The 17810-nt window shown below is 27.6% G+C and overlaps 2 protein-coding genes across 3 annotated transcripts; one reads left to right on the forward strand and one right to left on the reverse strand.

Moving 5' to 3' along the window:
- Positions 1-5120: 5120 nt before the first annotated feature.
- Positions 5121-5871, reverse strand: LOC108458544 (dirigent protein 2-like). Its single transcript, XM_017757964.2, has one exon. The coding sequence runs from the start codon at positions 5828-5830 to the stop codon at positions 5240-5242; it is 591 nt and encodes a 196-aa protein (XP_017613453.1). The 5' UTR covers positions 5831-5871; the 3' UTR covers positions 5121-5239.
- Positions 5872-10040: 4169 nt separating this feature from the next.
- On the forward strand, positions 10041-13638 carry LOC108458371 (ATP-dependent Clp protease proteolytic subunit 6, chloroplastic-like). 2 transcript variants are annotated; one of them, XM_017757733.2, is made up of 9 exons: positions 10041-10298; positions 10373-10434; positions 10635-10704; positions 11287-11488; positions 11611-11676; positions 11832-11972; positions 12758-12811; positions 12972-13064; positions 13329-13638. In XM_017757733.2, exons 1-9 carry the CDS (start codon positions 10171-10173, stop codon positions 13374-13376), a joined length of 864 nt encoding a protein of 287 aa, XP_017613222.1. In that variant the 5' UTR covers positions 10041-10170; the 3' UTR covers positions 13377-13638. The 2 variants fall into 2 exon arrangements, with proteins under 2 accessions (XP_017613222.1, XP_017613224.1); XM_017757735.2 differs by having other exon boundaries at positions 10041-10256.
- The last annotated feature ends 4172 nt before the right edge of the window (positions 13639-17810 follow it).

The raw sequence follows: 17810 nt of genomic DNA on the forward strand, positions 1-17810 counted from the left end.
AGTATCCCACCACGGCATTGACATTTGATGTATCTATTTTTTACCGTCTTTGAGTACCTTTTATTTCTCAATATAGTTATTGATATATAAATCATCAGTTAGTTTATTTTGACATTATCCAAACATAAATATTTTCGGTCATTGTTTGAACTAAATGTCAAAATCTAAATGTTATAACATCACTGTTAATGTAACACCCCAAACCCGACCTAGAAGTTTAAACAGAATTCGGGATGCTACATTGATCGCCGAAGTGATCGTGGGAAAATTTTACAAATCAAGTCGTTCAAAATTTTATTTTCGAAAACATTTATCCCAAAGTAAATCTAGAACGTTTAATTATTTAAATTCCGTCAGTAAGTTTAACTTTATAAAACGTAAGAATGAAAACTTAAAACAAAAGTTGCACCACAGTATTATGAAGTTTACAGTTCAAACTCAACAAATAACAATTAAAACGATAGATTTTAAGTTTACAGTTCAAGCCCATGTACCAATTTGTAAAAATGTTAAAGTTTTTGAAAGTTTTAATTATTGATTTCTTGAAGTTTTAGGTGTTAAATCGATAGATTTTAAGCTTAGATATGAAAAAAAGGACTAAATTGTAAAGCTTAATTAATAGTTTCGTGCATTAGGAACCAAACTAAATAAAATGTAAAATTGACTGTAGGAATGAGAAATAGGACGTCCCTAATGGGTAATATTGAAATCAAATTTCAATTTAGAGCTTTAAATTGGAAGTTATGTTTCTCCCGGTTTTAGGGATTGAATTGAATCAATTGCAAAATATGTATGATTTTGAAATTGAATGTGTTTTGATATGGAATTTGATACTGTATTATGATTGAATTATTATTCGTAGCTAAATACGACATAAGATCATCGAAAGGTAAAGGAAAGGTGAGAACCGACGACGAGTGGCATTAGCTTTTGATTTGTATTTCTATGATCCGATTCATTTTAATTATTGCTTATTCATGTTAAATTACATGATTTATTTATGAGGTAAGTATATAATATTTGTATGAGTTAAGATGAGATGTTTGATATGGTATATCGAGATAAAAGATTAAATTGAATAAAATATAAAGTTGCATGGCTTATTTGATATATAAAATTAATATGAAATTGGGTTGAGATATTTTATATATGGTACTAGAATGGTGAACTATTGATGAATTGAGATTGATAGATTGTGAATTGAACATATAATGACATTGGAAATCGGTTGCCTGTTAAATGTACATGTTATAATTCGGTTCATCCGATGATACAATGTATGTGCCAGTATAATTGCTTTGGCTTGTCCGATGATGCATTGTGTGTGCCAATATAATTGTTTCGGCTTTTCCGATGATGCACTACGTGTGCAATGTATTTCCTTCAGTTTATCGGATGATGCACTGAGGTGCCAAATTAGGATATAGGTTGGTTAATTCATATATTCGTCTTGAAATGCGACTAAGGTTAATTGGATTATACAAACATGATTTGGCTAGGTTGTATGGTAGATTGAAATGAAATATGAATTGATTTGGTATGAATTGTGATATTTGATAGCATGTGAAAGACCATGCGAATTAGCTAAAAATGAGTCCTAGGGTCTAATTGAGTATTTACGAGCCAATAGACTCAAAAATGATTGAATTGATGAGATGAAATTAAATATGTAAATCGATGAATATATATATATGAGTATATGCTTATAAATGGTGATATGAAATATCCAAATGAATTTATCACTAAGTCTATGTTACAAATTGGTATACAAATTAGTTGAATAATAGACTTGAATTGATTATTTGTATTTGAATAACATTTATGTTATATTGATTTGATTTATAGAAATACCACTGAATTTTATCACTTAGCGTGCGGTTTGTTTTTTTTGTACGCAAGTTAGGTCCCAAATGAGACCCAGAGCATCAACTTCAGCATTTAGTTAAAATCTCGGACTCGATAATGTTTTATATAAAGTTATAAGGAGTGTACCTAGGTTGAGTCAAATTTAGTATATGAAATGGTGCAAGTATATATATATATATATGAACTTGGTGAAATAGGCAAGTATGCAAATGATTTAAATGGCTTGCATTAGGCAAATGGGTTATAGGCGATAGGGTATTGGCCTAATGTTAGAAAAGGCATTAGTTTGCATAATCTGATGTTAATATGTTGCTAATATAAGATGATTATAATGGTTATATGTTAAGGAACTAGTTCAGAAAATTGCAGGTTGCTAAACAAAGGGAAATTGCAAAAACAGTATGTAATGTTGCAACGTCAAACGTATGTCCTTGCAATGAGAAATGGCTTATAATGCCAGGATGAGACGAGGAACCCTATCATCCCAACAAGACCAAAATAATATGTCACATCGCAACAAGGAACTCCCTCATGTCGCGACATCAAACCTGTATTTTGAATTCTTTACAATTCAGTCCTGATTCGATCTCTTTCATAAGCTCACATAAGACGCATGAATGGTTTTTTATTGTAATATTTGCTTATGATATTTTTATTTATATGTCCAACGATATGAATTTTATTTAAATTTGATTGTAGTTGCTCTGACAATGAATGTGGCACCTTATTGCTCGAACTCAATGATCAGGTCGAGTATGAGGAGTTACAATAGTAGTATAGATTAGCACGTCTCCCCATCATTTCAAAAAATTAGGTTCAAATTTTGAATATATTATTTATAATAAATATATTTTTTGGTCCTTGAACTTGGCAAATAGGTCTATTTTGGTACTTGTACTTGAACTGGACAATTAGATTCATTTTGGTCCCTGAACTTAGATTCTATCAAGATTTGATGACGTGGTCAGTGTTATTAAAATATGACTAGATTGAACCGAGAACTGATTAGTATACTAGTTTAAACAAATTGAATTGGTAACTGCTCGAAACGGGTAAAAATTAAAAACTAGGACAAAAACTAATAGTTAAGTAGGTTGTACGAGTTCAATAATTTTTTAAATTTTTTTATGAATTTTTAATTATTTATTTAATTAGTATTGGTCTAGAAGTTGAATTGATCAAATTAATTGAATAAAAAACTAGTGATTTGAATGGGTTAATTATTAGAACACTATATGTGACGCTCTAATATAGTACCAAATCATCACCTAAATTTTATATAAGTCTTTTAATTTTCAAGTGATGTTGTAGCATAATTTCAAAGTGTCACATCATCAAGCTTTTATATTTTCCAAGTTTAGGGACCAAAATAAATTTAGTTGTCAAATTCAAGTACTGAAGTGGATAAGAAAAGTACAAGTATGAAGTAGACCTAGTTATCAAGTTTAAGGGCAAAAAGTTACATTATCTCAAATTCTTTTAACATTGTATTTATGTTGTATATATAAGGTTTTACCAATAAATTAGCCTCTAAACTATATTTCAATTCTTACATTGGTCCTTCAAATTTTTTTGTTAGAAATATATTTAAATTATTAGTTTTGTTCATGTTTACTCAAAATAATACCAACCAATAAGAAACTCATGGTACATTCTTATCGGACACCATATATTTTTGAGTAAAATGAGATAGAATTAATAATTTAGTGTCATTTTGACAAATAAAAACCTTTAAGAACCACTATAAAATTGAATATAATTTAAGGGTCATTTTACTAATAAAGCCTATATATAATGATTTGAACCATTGTTATAAATCAAACAAAATATAATAAGTATCACAATGGAAATAATATAAAAAATAACATGAGCATGGTATGAATGGGTGAATATGTTAAAATTATATAAAATAAAGGGTAAATATATTAGTAGTCACTTAATTTTAGTAACTTTTCTTTTTTGGTCAACTAATTATAAAAAGTTACAAAATGGTCATTCAACTAGTCGATTTCATCTTTTTTGGTCACCAACTATTAGAGGACTAATGAAAAGATAATGTGACAACTTTTAAAATTAGCATAATAGAAATTTTAACTCTCAACATTTATACATTATGTCAATTCAGTCTTAATTCTAAAAAATTTAACCTCCAATATTTACATATCATGTAATTTGTTTTTTTTTTTTTTGCAGTCTTACTTTTCTCTGTGACCTTTCCACTGAAAAAGCTATAAAGATAAATTTATTAGTTATATTTAATCGAAAATATACCAAAAATAGAAACACCAAAAAATCCAATATAATAATTTTATTTTTTTCTCATTGTCTTAAATTTAATCCTTAATGTCACAAAGAAAAGCAAAACTGCAAAAAAATATCAAATTGCATAATGTATAAATGTTGAAAGTTAATTTTTTTAGAATCAACACTAAATTGACACAATGTATAAATGTTGAAAATTAAAGTTGCTAGTATGCCGATTGTAAAAGCTATCAGGTAACTTTTCTTCAATATTTTAAATGTTGGTGAACAAAAAATAAAAAGTTGAATAGTTAGGTGATCATTTTTATCTTTTCATAATTAAGTGAAAAAATTACTATTGAGGAGACTATCAATATAGTTTACCCTATAATAGATTATTTTATAAATATTTAGATAAAATTATAAGGGAATGATTTATATTAGGATGATCCTAAAATATATAATTTTTAGGCACTAATAAAATAGTGTCACATCATCAATTTTAAAGATGAACAAATATTATTATACACTCATTTTGTGCTAATAGTTTGAGTTGAAGGAGAAGCTTCTTGGAAAGATTTTGAAATCGGATAAATGGTCAAATTGATTACACTACCGATTTTGGCTTTGATCAATCCGACTAGTTTGACCAATTTAATTAAATAAATTATTAAAAATAAAATAAAAATCAATTCAAATGATCAGTTCAATCAATCCAACGCCTTATTCTGAAATAGTACCTCAAACACTTATCAATCCAACTAATCCGGTTTTGGAAACAATGTTTCTTGCTCCTTCAAAAATAATGGAGAATGCTTTGTGAAAAAAGTTTGTGCTCCATAAGGTAAGATTTCTTGTGTGACCTTTGAGTCCAATTATGTGTTTAGGCTAATAACCCTTTACTGACCTTGTTATTTAGGTTAATCAATTCATTTGATCTAAATTGTTTGTATTTGTTTGGACTTGATCCCATACCTTTTTTTTGTCTAAATCTATGATATATTAGGTATTAATAGATCCATTATCAATAGTGAAGGAAAATTATATGAACAACAAAATAATCATGTGATGAACAATAGTAAATTCAACCCTAAATGTAGGCAATAAAATATGTGAGAAATTAAGCTAACCATCAACAATAATGGACTACAAAAACATTATACTCCACAATAGCATGGATTTGAGTGATTGAATGAGTCCTTACTTGAGCATAACCTCGAGCGAATCGGAAAACACCGTTCCCACCAACAATCGGCATCTCTCTCACTGTGGAAAGAACCTCATTACGCCCCAAAACACTAAGAGTGCTACCATTGTATTTACCTTCCGTGAAAGCAAAGTTGAGTACCATTAACAAGCTTAATTCCCCTTGCGACGCGACCACATAAGATCCTTGTGCTTTTCCCACGATTTTTGAGTTGATATCGGGCTCGATCATCAAAGGGTCATCGACAACATATACATCTCCGAAGATGAATGGTGAGGAACGGTTGGTCAAGGGTGCTTCAGCTGTGACACGGATTGCAGTGGCATTTTTACCGGAGACTACATCGTGGAAGTAGAAGTGAAGGTGAGATAACCTTTCTCGCTTGAGACCCAATGATGATATAGATATGTACTTGCCGAAAACCTCATAATCTGACCAACGATTGGCGATGACATTGATGAAGAAGAGAATAAGGAAAAAGATGAAGCTATGGGTTTTGAGCATTGAGGAAGCCATGATATTAGCACATAGATGATAGTTCAAGAGTTGAAATTCAAAGGGGGTCGGTATTTATTTTTAAAATGCACACTTAACATGATGCAATTTATAATACCCAAAGTATCCCACCAAGGCATTGACATTTGAGTTTTCACCTTTTATTTCTCAATATAGTTATTGATGTGTAGATTATTAATTATTTTATTTTGGCATCATTCTTGAGAAGAAAATAATTTAAAACTAAACTTGACGTTGAATCATAAAATAGATGGTTTAAGTGATTCAATTGATGGTATATAATAATTAATAATTAAAAATATTTTTGTTAATTGAGTCTTAATTCGATTAGTATTGATATTATTGTCAATATAGGAATATGTGAGTTCGAGCATACAAAAGCGTGTTTTTCTTCTTATTTAAGGGTTAAAATAGATTATGAAAAGTTTATAAAATAATAATTAAAATTCTTTTGAATCAGTAATAAAATAAAATAAAAATTGTTAAATTTGGGTTTTTATTATTTTATTTTTAATAAAAATATTTTTTTATTCCAAATCTTTTATGATTTTTAAATTATTATTAATGTTTCGTTTTGAACTTTTTTCCTTTTTTTTAGTGCCTACAGCCTACCAACCTGCCTCTCTAATACTGCCAGACATTGCCTCCTAAATTATATAAATTTCTTTGGATTATTTATACAATCATTTCTCAAATAAGGTAAATTAATGTTTAAGCCCTCGAAAACATATTTCTATTCGCCCTTCGTATAATATTTAGTGTGGAATTATATATTTTGTAATTCTTTAGGTGTTATTTTTAAAGAAATAATTTTTTGATCTTAATCTTAATTTAATTTTTAATCAATCAAGTGGTTAATTGTTAAGTTAATATAAAATGATTTTAAACATAATTTAATTCTTTTAATTAGATTATAATCTTTTGATGTTGTAGTTTTAACAATTCTGAATCTGCAACATGATATTTCTCAAGTTCAATTATTATTTAATAAATTTCATTATGTTTTTAATGGTAAATGTGAAACACTGTATAAAAATCCATAACGTTACAGTAACCTTCTAAATAGAGACCAAGCCCTATCATTAAATTATAAATTAGTAATAATAAAGTCGTACATTAATTTTTCAAATGATAAAAGTTTGATTTAATTCTTTAAAAATTATAAATATATATATTATTAAAATGGTGAAATTATATTTTACTAACATAAAAATATATAATTTAATTTCGTCCTAAACAAATTTTCTAACTTCATTTCTAATTTTAAGATATAGAAATACTATTATCTCAACCAACTAAAATAATAATGAAAAGGATTGTATGAAATTGCAATTCCACGTCATCCCTATTCCTTTTCAATAAGAAAATTACAAATCAGATTTTTAATTCTGACTTTTAGCATTTTTAGTTGGATTTAAATTTTTTTCAGGAGAAAAAAATATAATTTGTCACTCTTCTATTTGAAAGAGATAAGGATATTGTAAAATTACAGTTTCATACTGTCCATTCTTTACAATTATAATAATTGATGAAAATTTTGCATCATTAATCATAATTATAATTAGGAATAATGGCAAGTTTTACCCCTCCACTTTAATAAATTTTACTATACATATACTCTCAATTTGTCTCTTATATTTTTGTTGGGTCCAACCTTTGGGTACATTACCCTAATACCGTTAAAAGTGATGACTTGACATGGTGGTGCCATGTGGCACTTATTGACTCATTGACTATGACTTTATGGGCATCTCAGCAACAAGCCCAACAATATTTTTCTTACCCAAATTATTGATTTTTTTTTTCACGTTTTTCTTGCGTTCTTTTTCTTTGGTTTTCTTCTGTTTCCTTAAACCACTATTTATGACATAAACATGGTTTATTTGCATATAAGCCCTTGGTACAATTACCACTCAAGAATTTGCTCAAATTCAAATTAACTCCAACTAGTTTTTAATCACTACATAATTTAGTTCTAGCACTATTTATATAATAACTTAATCAATTTAATTACTACATTAATTATATTTAATTAATTACTAAATATTTTTATTTCTAATTTAATTACTAAAATTTCTATTTTCTAATTTCACAATTTGTAACTACTCGATAAAAAAAATTTGGATGATTCGATTTAATAAATTTGACTTGAAACTAAATATTTTTCAACATCGATAAAAATCTAGTTGTTACAATTATTGCTTATAATTATAACCACATTAATATACTAAAAATAAATTATTAGAATAAATATAATAATTATAATTTTAAAGTATCACATCTACTGTTTCACGTAAATAAAAAATTGTTTTTAAATAAATTTAATTTTTTAGAACAAAAAACTAAATTGATTAAAATAATAAAAATAATGAACAAATTTATTTAAAATATAGAATTATACTCGTAATTTAAGATATTCTAAAAATGAATTGTAATGAGATTATACCTTATATCGAGCATTTTAACACTATTAGGGAATGTAAAATTACGTGATGGTGAAATGTTAAAAATTAAAATAATGTAATGTAATTGTAAAATGTACATAATATTACTAGCCATAATATAATTTTTGGCCATCCAAATGTACCTAAAGAAAAATTTTATATTTACAATTTTATACTTTGAAAAAATGTGAGATCTTTTTCCTCTCAACATTGGTTCTTTAAATAAATTCGTAATTTAACCTATCTCATGGATAAATGACATTAAAAATTTAATTTTAGGTTAAATTCTTAGAAGAAACATTGTTGGGAGTCTCGAACCCCAAATATGAATCGTAAAACGAATATGAAAATACAAAAAAAATGAGCTTCTTTCTAGTTAAAAAAACCTATTTAATACATTATTATTCATTGTTAGTAGAGTTTTTTAAACTCCATGAACAAAATTAAATGATTGACAATTTTCTATTTTAATTCATTATTAATTTTTAATATTTACCGTTACTACACTAGCAATGGACCAAATAATTTTGAATTAATGTAAACTTTGACCCTTGAATTTGGCAACTTGATCCACTTTGGTACTTATAGTTTTTAGGGTCCATTTTAGTACTTGAATTTGATAATTAGGTCTGTTTTGGTCCCTGAACTTGAAAATTGTAAAAATTTGATGATGTGGCTCAGTTTTAAAGTGCCACATCACCAAATATTAACATAATTCAAGTTTAGGGATCAAATTAAGTTCAGATATAAAAGTGAAAAAAAATTATAAGTATCAAATTGGACCTAGTTGCTAGGTCTAAGGACAAGAGATTATATTAATCCAATATTTTTATACATTAGGTATTAAAATAGTTGTAATAATATCAATGCTAAAATAGTTCAGTATTTGCTAGAAAAAATGTTGAATAAGTTAAGCTATTACTTTATGAAATATCACGTTTGTCTTTTCTAAAGCTTATAAATAGAAGTATTATGCATTTCAACGCACTAAAAATTACGTACTTTTGTATTGATAATAATATCGATACTAATCAAGTAAAATTAATAGACAAAGTCTTGCAATATTTGTTTTTAAATTAAAATTAATAGACAAAGTCTTGCAATATTTGTTTTTAAAATTAAAAGTAGGACAAAATCAAAATAAATCTGAAAAACTATATAGTTTCAATATCTCATTGAAACAATTTTATAATAGAATTTGCAAGATTGTTTTCCATGACCAAATAAGTGATTGTGGATAACTAATATAACACTTAAAAATACATATATAAAGTCGATTGAGTCTTAGCTCAATTGGTATGGGTATTATTGTTAATGTAGAAGAATGTGAGTTCGAGTGCGCTGAAACATATTATCCTCCTATTTATAGGTTGGAGAGGTGCTATGTGTAGTTCTAAATATTATATAAAAAAGAGTAAGCATGATCAAAACGTATAAAGAGATTGTTCAACAAAAAATACATATATAAAAAAAAAAGTGAAAATATACTATTCAACTTAAAATTCATAGTCCGATCATTGTCACATGAAGGCAACCTAACAGATATGTTAAATTGACAAAATTTGATGGAAAATACTTACAATTTTAACCATTTGACCGAGATTTTTAAATAAATAAAAAAAAGAGTAAAAGAACTTAATTTTTAACTTTTTTAATATAGAGGTTAAATCTAAAATTTTATCAAAGTACAGGGGCTAACAGCATATTTTAACCAAAAGATAACAAGCCCAACCCAATAATAAAAGGAAGGACTGCATAGATCTAGACGTAACCCAAAAACAAAGGTCACCTGCAGTTCTCGTTTGCCTTGGCTATATCCCCTCCTAAAAACTCCTCTCTCAATCTTCTCTAAAGCTCTCAAATTTTCTACTTTGGGTTCATACAATTTTTTATATAATGGTAGCTTCAGCTGTTTCATCTTCTTCGAGTCTATCACTCTATTCTCGAACCAGACCCACTTCCATTTCGTCCCCTTCTTCGAGGTACATAACCAGACCCACTTCCATTTCGTCCCCTTCTTCGAGGTACATACATGTTTTTATGTTGTTTGCTCTCATTGTTCTTTCTTTTTTCCTTTTGAAATCTTTTAATTTTTCAGAAGCTCGACTAGGTTGGTAATCTCCGCATTGCCAACCCCATATGGCGACTCCTCTACAATGGGTAACTTTCGGATTCTTGAAATTTCAATTAGTTGGCCTTTTTTAGCTACTTTTTAATTTGAGTTTCACGCCATTGATTCGATTAAAACTTTGCCAATGGTTTTGACGAGCTATAAATGTAATTTTGTGTTAATTATATTCATTTTTTTAATTACATGTGATGTATGGTTAACATATAAATTGAATGAATTGTGGATTCAGGGTTATCTAGTAAAGTTTCTGGGCTACCTTTGAAGATCGACAAGAAGGGTTTCGGTGACTCTGATTTAAGGTTTGTTTACTCTTATCTTATTGCTTCAGTTTCATATCACTGCTTTATGTCTTATGTCATGAATGCATATACATATGATGTGTATGAAGTTTGTCTCCTGTTAACCACTCACGACCCTTAGTTTTTGACTCGTACTCATTGGTTTTAAAAGGATAAATTCGTTGACAGTTTAGTTATGAAGTTCGAATGTGTTCGTATATACCTTGTTGCTAGGATGGAAACGTTGAATGTTGTAGGAAAATCCTTTGATCGAATACTTAGGTTTCGTTTTGCTACCTCCTAATTGATATCATACATTACTTATTGTACTAGACAGCATCATAATAGCTTTTAGTTGTTGACTTGTACTCATCGGTTTTGAAAGGATAAATTTGTTGACGGTTTAGTTATTAAGTTTGAATGTGTCATGTTTACTGCGTTGTTAGGATGGAAAGGTTGAATGTTGAAGGAAAATCCTTTGATTGAATGTTTAGGTTTTGCTACCTCGTAACTGATATCATACATTACTTATCGAACGAGACAATCATACCATAAATTCCGTTTTATTTGATATATATACATTATAATACTTTTAATGTACAGCTATAGTGCAATAGAAGCCAGAAAGGGTAACCCACCTGTAATGCCGGCAGTAATGACACCAGGAGGACCATTGGACCTTTCAACGGTGTTATTCAGGAATCGTATCATATTCATCGGGCAACCAGTCAATTCACAGGTTGCTCAAAGAGTTATAACACAGCTTGTGACCCTGGCAGCCATTGATGAGAATGCAGATATTCTGGTGCGATCATATTTTTTACTATTTCTCTCTGCATTCTTTGTTTTTCCTTTTGGGATGTAGGGTTTTAAATCGAGAATTTTGGATCCTGGTATAGTTTATAACTTTAACCAATATTTTGTCAGGTGTATTTGAACTGCCCCGGTGGAAGTACATATTCTGTCTTGGCAATTTACGATTGCATGTCTTGGGTAAGATTTTAAACATTTTGGGGTCCATTGTTTTGTATTTTTTCTGCCCTTATTACTGCATGTTATGGCATCATAGTACGTATTTTGATGAATACTATGCTGCGTGCTTTATTCGAGCTTCTTATTTTGCAAGCATCAATTTGTCATTATTTCAGATAAAGCCAAAGGTTGGCACAGTTTGTTTCGGAGTAGCTGCAAGCCAGGGAGCACTTCTTCTTGCCGGTGGAGAGAAGGGAATGCGTTATGCGATGCCAAATGCACGTATTATGATACACCAACCGCAAAGTGGATGTGGGGTATGATTTAACTTCTTGGTTTGCAATGTTAGTGGCTGGATATAGAAAAGAAGAGTTTTTAAAGGGTGATGAGAAATTTTATAATAGCTAGTACACATCTTGGTTATCTTGTTCGAGAGGCACGGTTACTATTGTGACTGAAGTTTTTAATGTTTGTGGACAAAATCTACTTTAAGCATTTAATTTTGTTTAGGTTCTATGATTTTGATTCAATCACATGTTAGCATTTGAAAACTGATGGGATGCGGAGAAATCCCATCTGGATCTTCTGGCACCAGTTGGATACGGATTGAAATATCGAATTGTGCTTGTTATAGTTTATATTTTAAAAAATACAATTGAGGTTTTGAATAGGGTATGAATATAAGCTTCAAATAGGAATCTGTATACTAGCAAAAATACTTGTCCTTATATGTTTAGACAAGTATGTAGTTGCGATGTCTTTATACAACTTAAAATGAAAATCGTGTGGATATCTGACTGTTTTCTCTTGTGGAGTTCTCTTGTACTCTTGTGTCAATGAGACATTTGACTGACAACTGCAGCATTGCATCCTAATTTGACAACCACTTATAGTTAGACATATTTGACATCCAGATTCCTCTTTGATTTTGCTTGTCACCTGTTGACATTTATTTGCATGTTTTGTTGTAGAAGATGCATTCACCTTTGTAAAAATTTGAGACGCCTTGAAATTACATTTAAGTTCTTCAACTCTGTGTGACAAACATGAAATATTGTCTCATGTACTAATCGAACTCAGTTCATCATGCATTGTTTTGAAGGGTCATGTTGAAGATGTCAGACGTCAAGTAAATGAAGCCGTTCAATCTCGTCATGTAATTTCCTCTTTCTTGTATTTTGCAATTTTCCGAGTAAGCTAGCAATGAATAAAGAATGATAGATTTCCCTGTCGTGCTTTCTAAATCCTATTCATATAACAGCTTTTGCTATCGTATGCTTTCTAATTTGGCCTTTTTTCCCCTACGTTTGTTGCAGAAAATTGACAAAATGTACGCGGCTTTCACCGGCCAACCTCTTGAAAAAGTGCAACAATATACAGAGAGGGACCGCTTCTTATCTGTTTCCGAGGTAATGTTTGCCTTCTTGTTTTGTTAGAAACACGAGGTAACGGGAGCTCGGCATCAATGCTTGTTGAAAACATCTGTCCCGATGCCCATCCCCTTTCGTTTTCTTCTTGGTCCATATGAGTGGGAGTTCCGAATTTGCGTTTCCCTCGGGGAGGCCTAATAGTGATTACCTTTGTGTTTAAAATGGCATTGACATTAAAAACCATTTCAACAAATTGAAGAAAATGATTAACCATTCTGTTCTCTTCCTCTGGTTCTTTCACAGGCTATGGAATTTGGGCTCATAGATGGTGTCTTGGAAACAGAATATTGAAACTCAAATTCGATATTTCGATTTTACAAAGTCCCCTCCTTGCAATGCTGCAATTCATTGCCAACCTTGAATTCCAGAACTTAACTTTCATAATTATATACATTTATATTGGCAAATTGTAATCATGTTGTGAATTGGTGTTTATAAATTTACATGCTAATTATTTGAAATTATGATTCTGTATGTCTAAAAGAACTACTATGATAACAGAATCAAATTTTGATAGTAAAGGATTTTTGATAAATTTTGGGATAATGTAAAATTTAGCCTTAAACTTTTATATCTTTTATGAATTATCTTTCTTTAGTTAAATTTTGTTCTCAGTCTTTTAAAGGAAATCAAATTTGACCGTCAACTTTTATAAAAGGTTGAATTGTTGTTTTCTAAACGGAAATATGGACTAAAATATTAAATTTTTAAACATGTTTTTTATTTATAATTTTAAATTATTTACTAACATGGTATGTAAGAAAAATAAAATAAAGTACCCATATACTGCCATTCATTTGGATTACCAGACTAACATCATTAAAAATTAATATTTTAGTCAAAATTTTCATTAAAGAAAACTATTTATTTTTTCTAAAAGCTAATAATCAAATTTAGCTCAAAAAATGAGCAAATTAATTATATATATTGATTGCTAAATTTAATATTATAGTTTAAATTTTCATTTACATTAATAATGCTAAATTTTAATTAAATAATGCTAATCTTTCTATAAACTAACTTGGGACATTCCCAAGCATAGACAATTAAAAATATTAAATACATACATTAATTCTCAATACATTGAATCCCATACTAATCTCATACATGCATTTTTCTTATTATCTTGATTTCCATGCATTAAATTTCATACATGCATTTGATCCTCTTACAAGAACAAGCTTCTCATTTTTCCCATTAGGCTTTCAAAATCCAAAATGTGCTTAACTTGTTACTAGCAAATTAACAGATGCATCTACATCTAGGGTAGGTAAAATATAGGTGTATTTTTGTAAATTTAGAATTTATTTTTACACTTTTATTTTTAGAAATTTAGTTATTATTTATATATTTCAAAATTCAAATCTAATTTTTGACGTCATTAAAATTTTCCGTTAAATTTATTGATATGACATTTTGAAAGAAAAAAATATTCACCTAAAAATCATGTAACTAAAGAAATGATATTATAATGAACTTGAATTTATCGAAAAATTTTATGATATTAATAATTAATTTTACATTTTAAATAAAAAATAGAGGACTTATACCATATTTTAACCTAATGGTATGTATATACATATATATATATATATATATATATATATATATATTGTTGACAATCTTTTACTAAAGGGAATTTTCTTTTTAAAGCCAGCTGAATATGATGGTTGAAATTAAAGGTGTGTCTGTTGATTGGATCCAATGGCCATTTTATTCAGACACATTTTACTTTTAAGACGAGATGTAAAGTCGAACTTTAAATATAACTTTATTAAAAGAGATAGCTTCAAACTTTGAATATAAACTATAAAACCAACATAAAAAAATTAAAAAAATTTACTACTATGTCTCGGCAAGGAGAAATTATTTAATGACATTTCAACAAATTTTTTCATGTCATTGACAATTTTTTTTTACTCTGAACCAATAATCCTGAACTCAAAACCCTAGATCTTGAAACTTGAACCATGAATCTTGAACCCGAACCTCAAACAATATCGTTAAAAAAAATTAATGTTTTAGTTAGCATTTTCATTAAATGTTTTGACTCTTTTTTGAAAGGTTGAGCTAAATTTAACTCCAAAAAAAATAGAATAATTACCAAATTGATAAAAAAATTGTAAATATTGAGAGTTTAATTTGATATTATACCTTTTATGAATTAATATCGTGAAATTAAATTTTTTAGTGAAATCAATTACTTAATTACAGTAAAAAGAGTCTACTAAATTTTGAGTGTTAATTTTTATGTAACATGATATATTCAAGGGATTATAGTGAAGCAATTATTAACTTCAATTAATTGTGTGATTAATCTCACTAAAACCAACAGATTATGTTTTTTTTTAATTCACACAATCTATTTATTTTCAGGTTAAATTGTAAAAATAGTCACTCAACTATGATTTTAGTTTCATTTTAGTCATCCAAGTATTAATTTTTTCGATTTAATCATTCATTAAAATCAAATATATCTTAATTGTAGTTGGATTAGTGACGAAAAGATAACGTGGGCCAATTATTGGCTAATAATAAATTTAGCCTTTAATGTATACATATTCTATCAATTTGATTCAAAATATACCAAATCAACAAATTTAGCCCTTAATGTTTAAAAATTTATCATTTTAAATTCTAAAATTTACTAAATTTAACTATCAACATCTATAATATTTATCAATTTAGTTTTAAATTTAAAAAAAAGAGATAAACTAGTGATTCTTTTGGTGGTAAAGAAGATAAATTAGAGATAATAATAATAATTTGAAATGATTTTTATCTTATAATGTATTATTTTAAAATTATAAATGAAAATTTTAAGACAAAAGATTATTAGTAATAAAATTTGAACTAATTTTATGTACTTAAAATGTTTATTTATTTATTTTGAACTCATTTTTATATTATTTATCCTCTTATTTAATATTAAAAATTCAAAATAAAATATTATAATAATAAAAAAATTTATCTAATATTTTATCCTAATCATACTCATGAGTTGAAGAAATTTTTTTACAATAAATTATTTTATTATCATTTTATATAATAAACTATCACTTTTATCACATAATATTAATCATTTTAATTATTATTTAAGATAAATATCAAAACTATACATGAATTTTCATCCAATATGTGATGATGTACATGAACTTTGATTTGGTCAAATTTTCACAAATCAACGACAACATTATAATCGGATTAACACTATTTTATGTTTATATATCACATGTACAAACAATTATACTAATTAAATATGAAATTAAATGCATGTATTCATTTCTTTAATATATATACAATTGAATCAAAATCAAAATTTGATGTATACACGTGAATAACAATTCAAGTTTCATATATATAATTACCTCAAATCAAAATTAATGTATCAAATTGCACATTAAAAAAGTTCATGTATATATTTAATATTTATCCCATTTAATTCCAATATATACTGATTAAATTATGATATTAGTCCCTGCATTATGTATAAATTGCAAATTTTGACATACATACTGAATTATAGTATAGTTTATATTGAATTCAACATTTTCTTTGTACGAACAAATTTTGGTTCTTCTTCTTTTTTATCTTTTATTTGCTTGAAATTAGAGGTAGAAAAAATTCAAGTAATTTTATCTTTTTAAAAGATAAGTTGGAAAAATTTTATATTAAAATTTGAAGTAATTTATTTAAATTATGTCATGAACAGAATTTGTCCAATTTTTTTATTTTTTTATTTTATGTTAAATTATTTGAATATATATTTGTACTTATATTATATTCGTAAATATTTTGTATTTATAACTGTGAAACTTTAGATATATATTTAAAATCTCTAATCATTATTTATCATATTATTTAGTATTTACAAGGGTAAACTATAAAAATAGTTATTTTTGTTTGCTTCAAACTACTTTTTAGTCACTTATATTTGAAATGTTACGTTTTAGTCACTTATGTTATCGTTTTGTTACGAAGTGGTTATTCTACTGTTAAGCTTCGTTACCTCCCTAATGACGATCTTACGTGGCAGTCCAAATTAAATTTATTTAGTTAAAAACCTATTTCATCTAGCAATTGGATATTCAAATTGGCATTTAAAACTCATTTGGACTGCTACGTAGGGCTGTCGTTTGGGAGGTAACAGAGTTTAACGATAAAGTAACCACTTCGTAACAAAACGATAACATAAGTAAATAAAATGTAATATGAGGCAAATAAAAGTGACTATTTTTGTAGTTTAGCCTATTTACATGAAATAAATGATAAAATAAAAATTAAATAGTAAATTATTTTATTTTATTAACTCATTGCCTACAAGATTATCATTTTCAATTATTCTTGTCCATATTTTAATTATTATTTTAAGATAAATATAATTTTTTAAAATTAAGATAAATATTTATCTTCCATAAAAAAAGAAGATTAAATATTAAGATAAACATGTACCGTTATAATAACTGCTATCACAGCATTACAAAAATCTCCGCGGCCAGACCAGCATAATGGTCAATAGACCCGCAGTCACCGTATTAAATCGTTCACGCAAGGACTAAAACCCTAAAAGAAAAGGATTTGAGTAGTTTCTTGGTTTTTTAAAGAACAATTCCAAAATATTTGTTCTCCATTTTATTATTATCTCAATCCCCAAAAAATCTCTCCATTGTATCATTGAATTTCAAACCCACATTCATCTTCTTCCATTTTTACAAAAACCCATCA

This window comes from Gossypium arboreum, chromosome 4, assembly GCF_025698485.1.
Source record: "Gossypium arboreum isolate Shixiya-1 chromosome 4, ASM2569848v2, whole genome shotgun sequence".
Lineage (NCBI taxonomy): Eukaryota > Viridiplantae > Streptophyta > Magnoliopsida > Malvales > Malvaceae > Gossypium > Gossypium arboreum.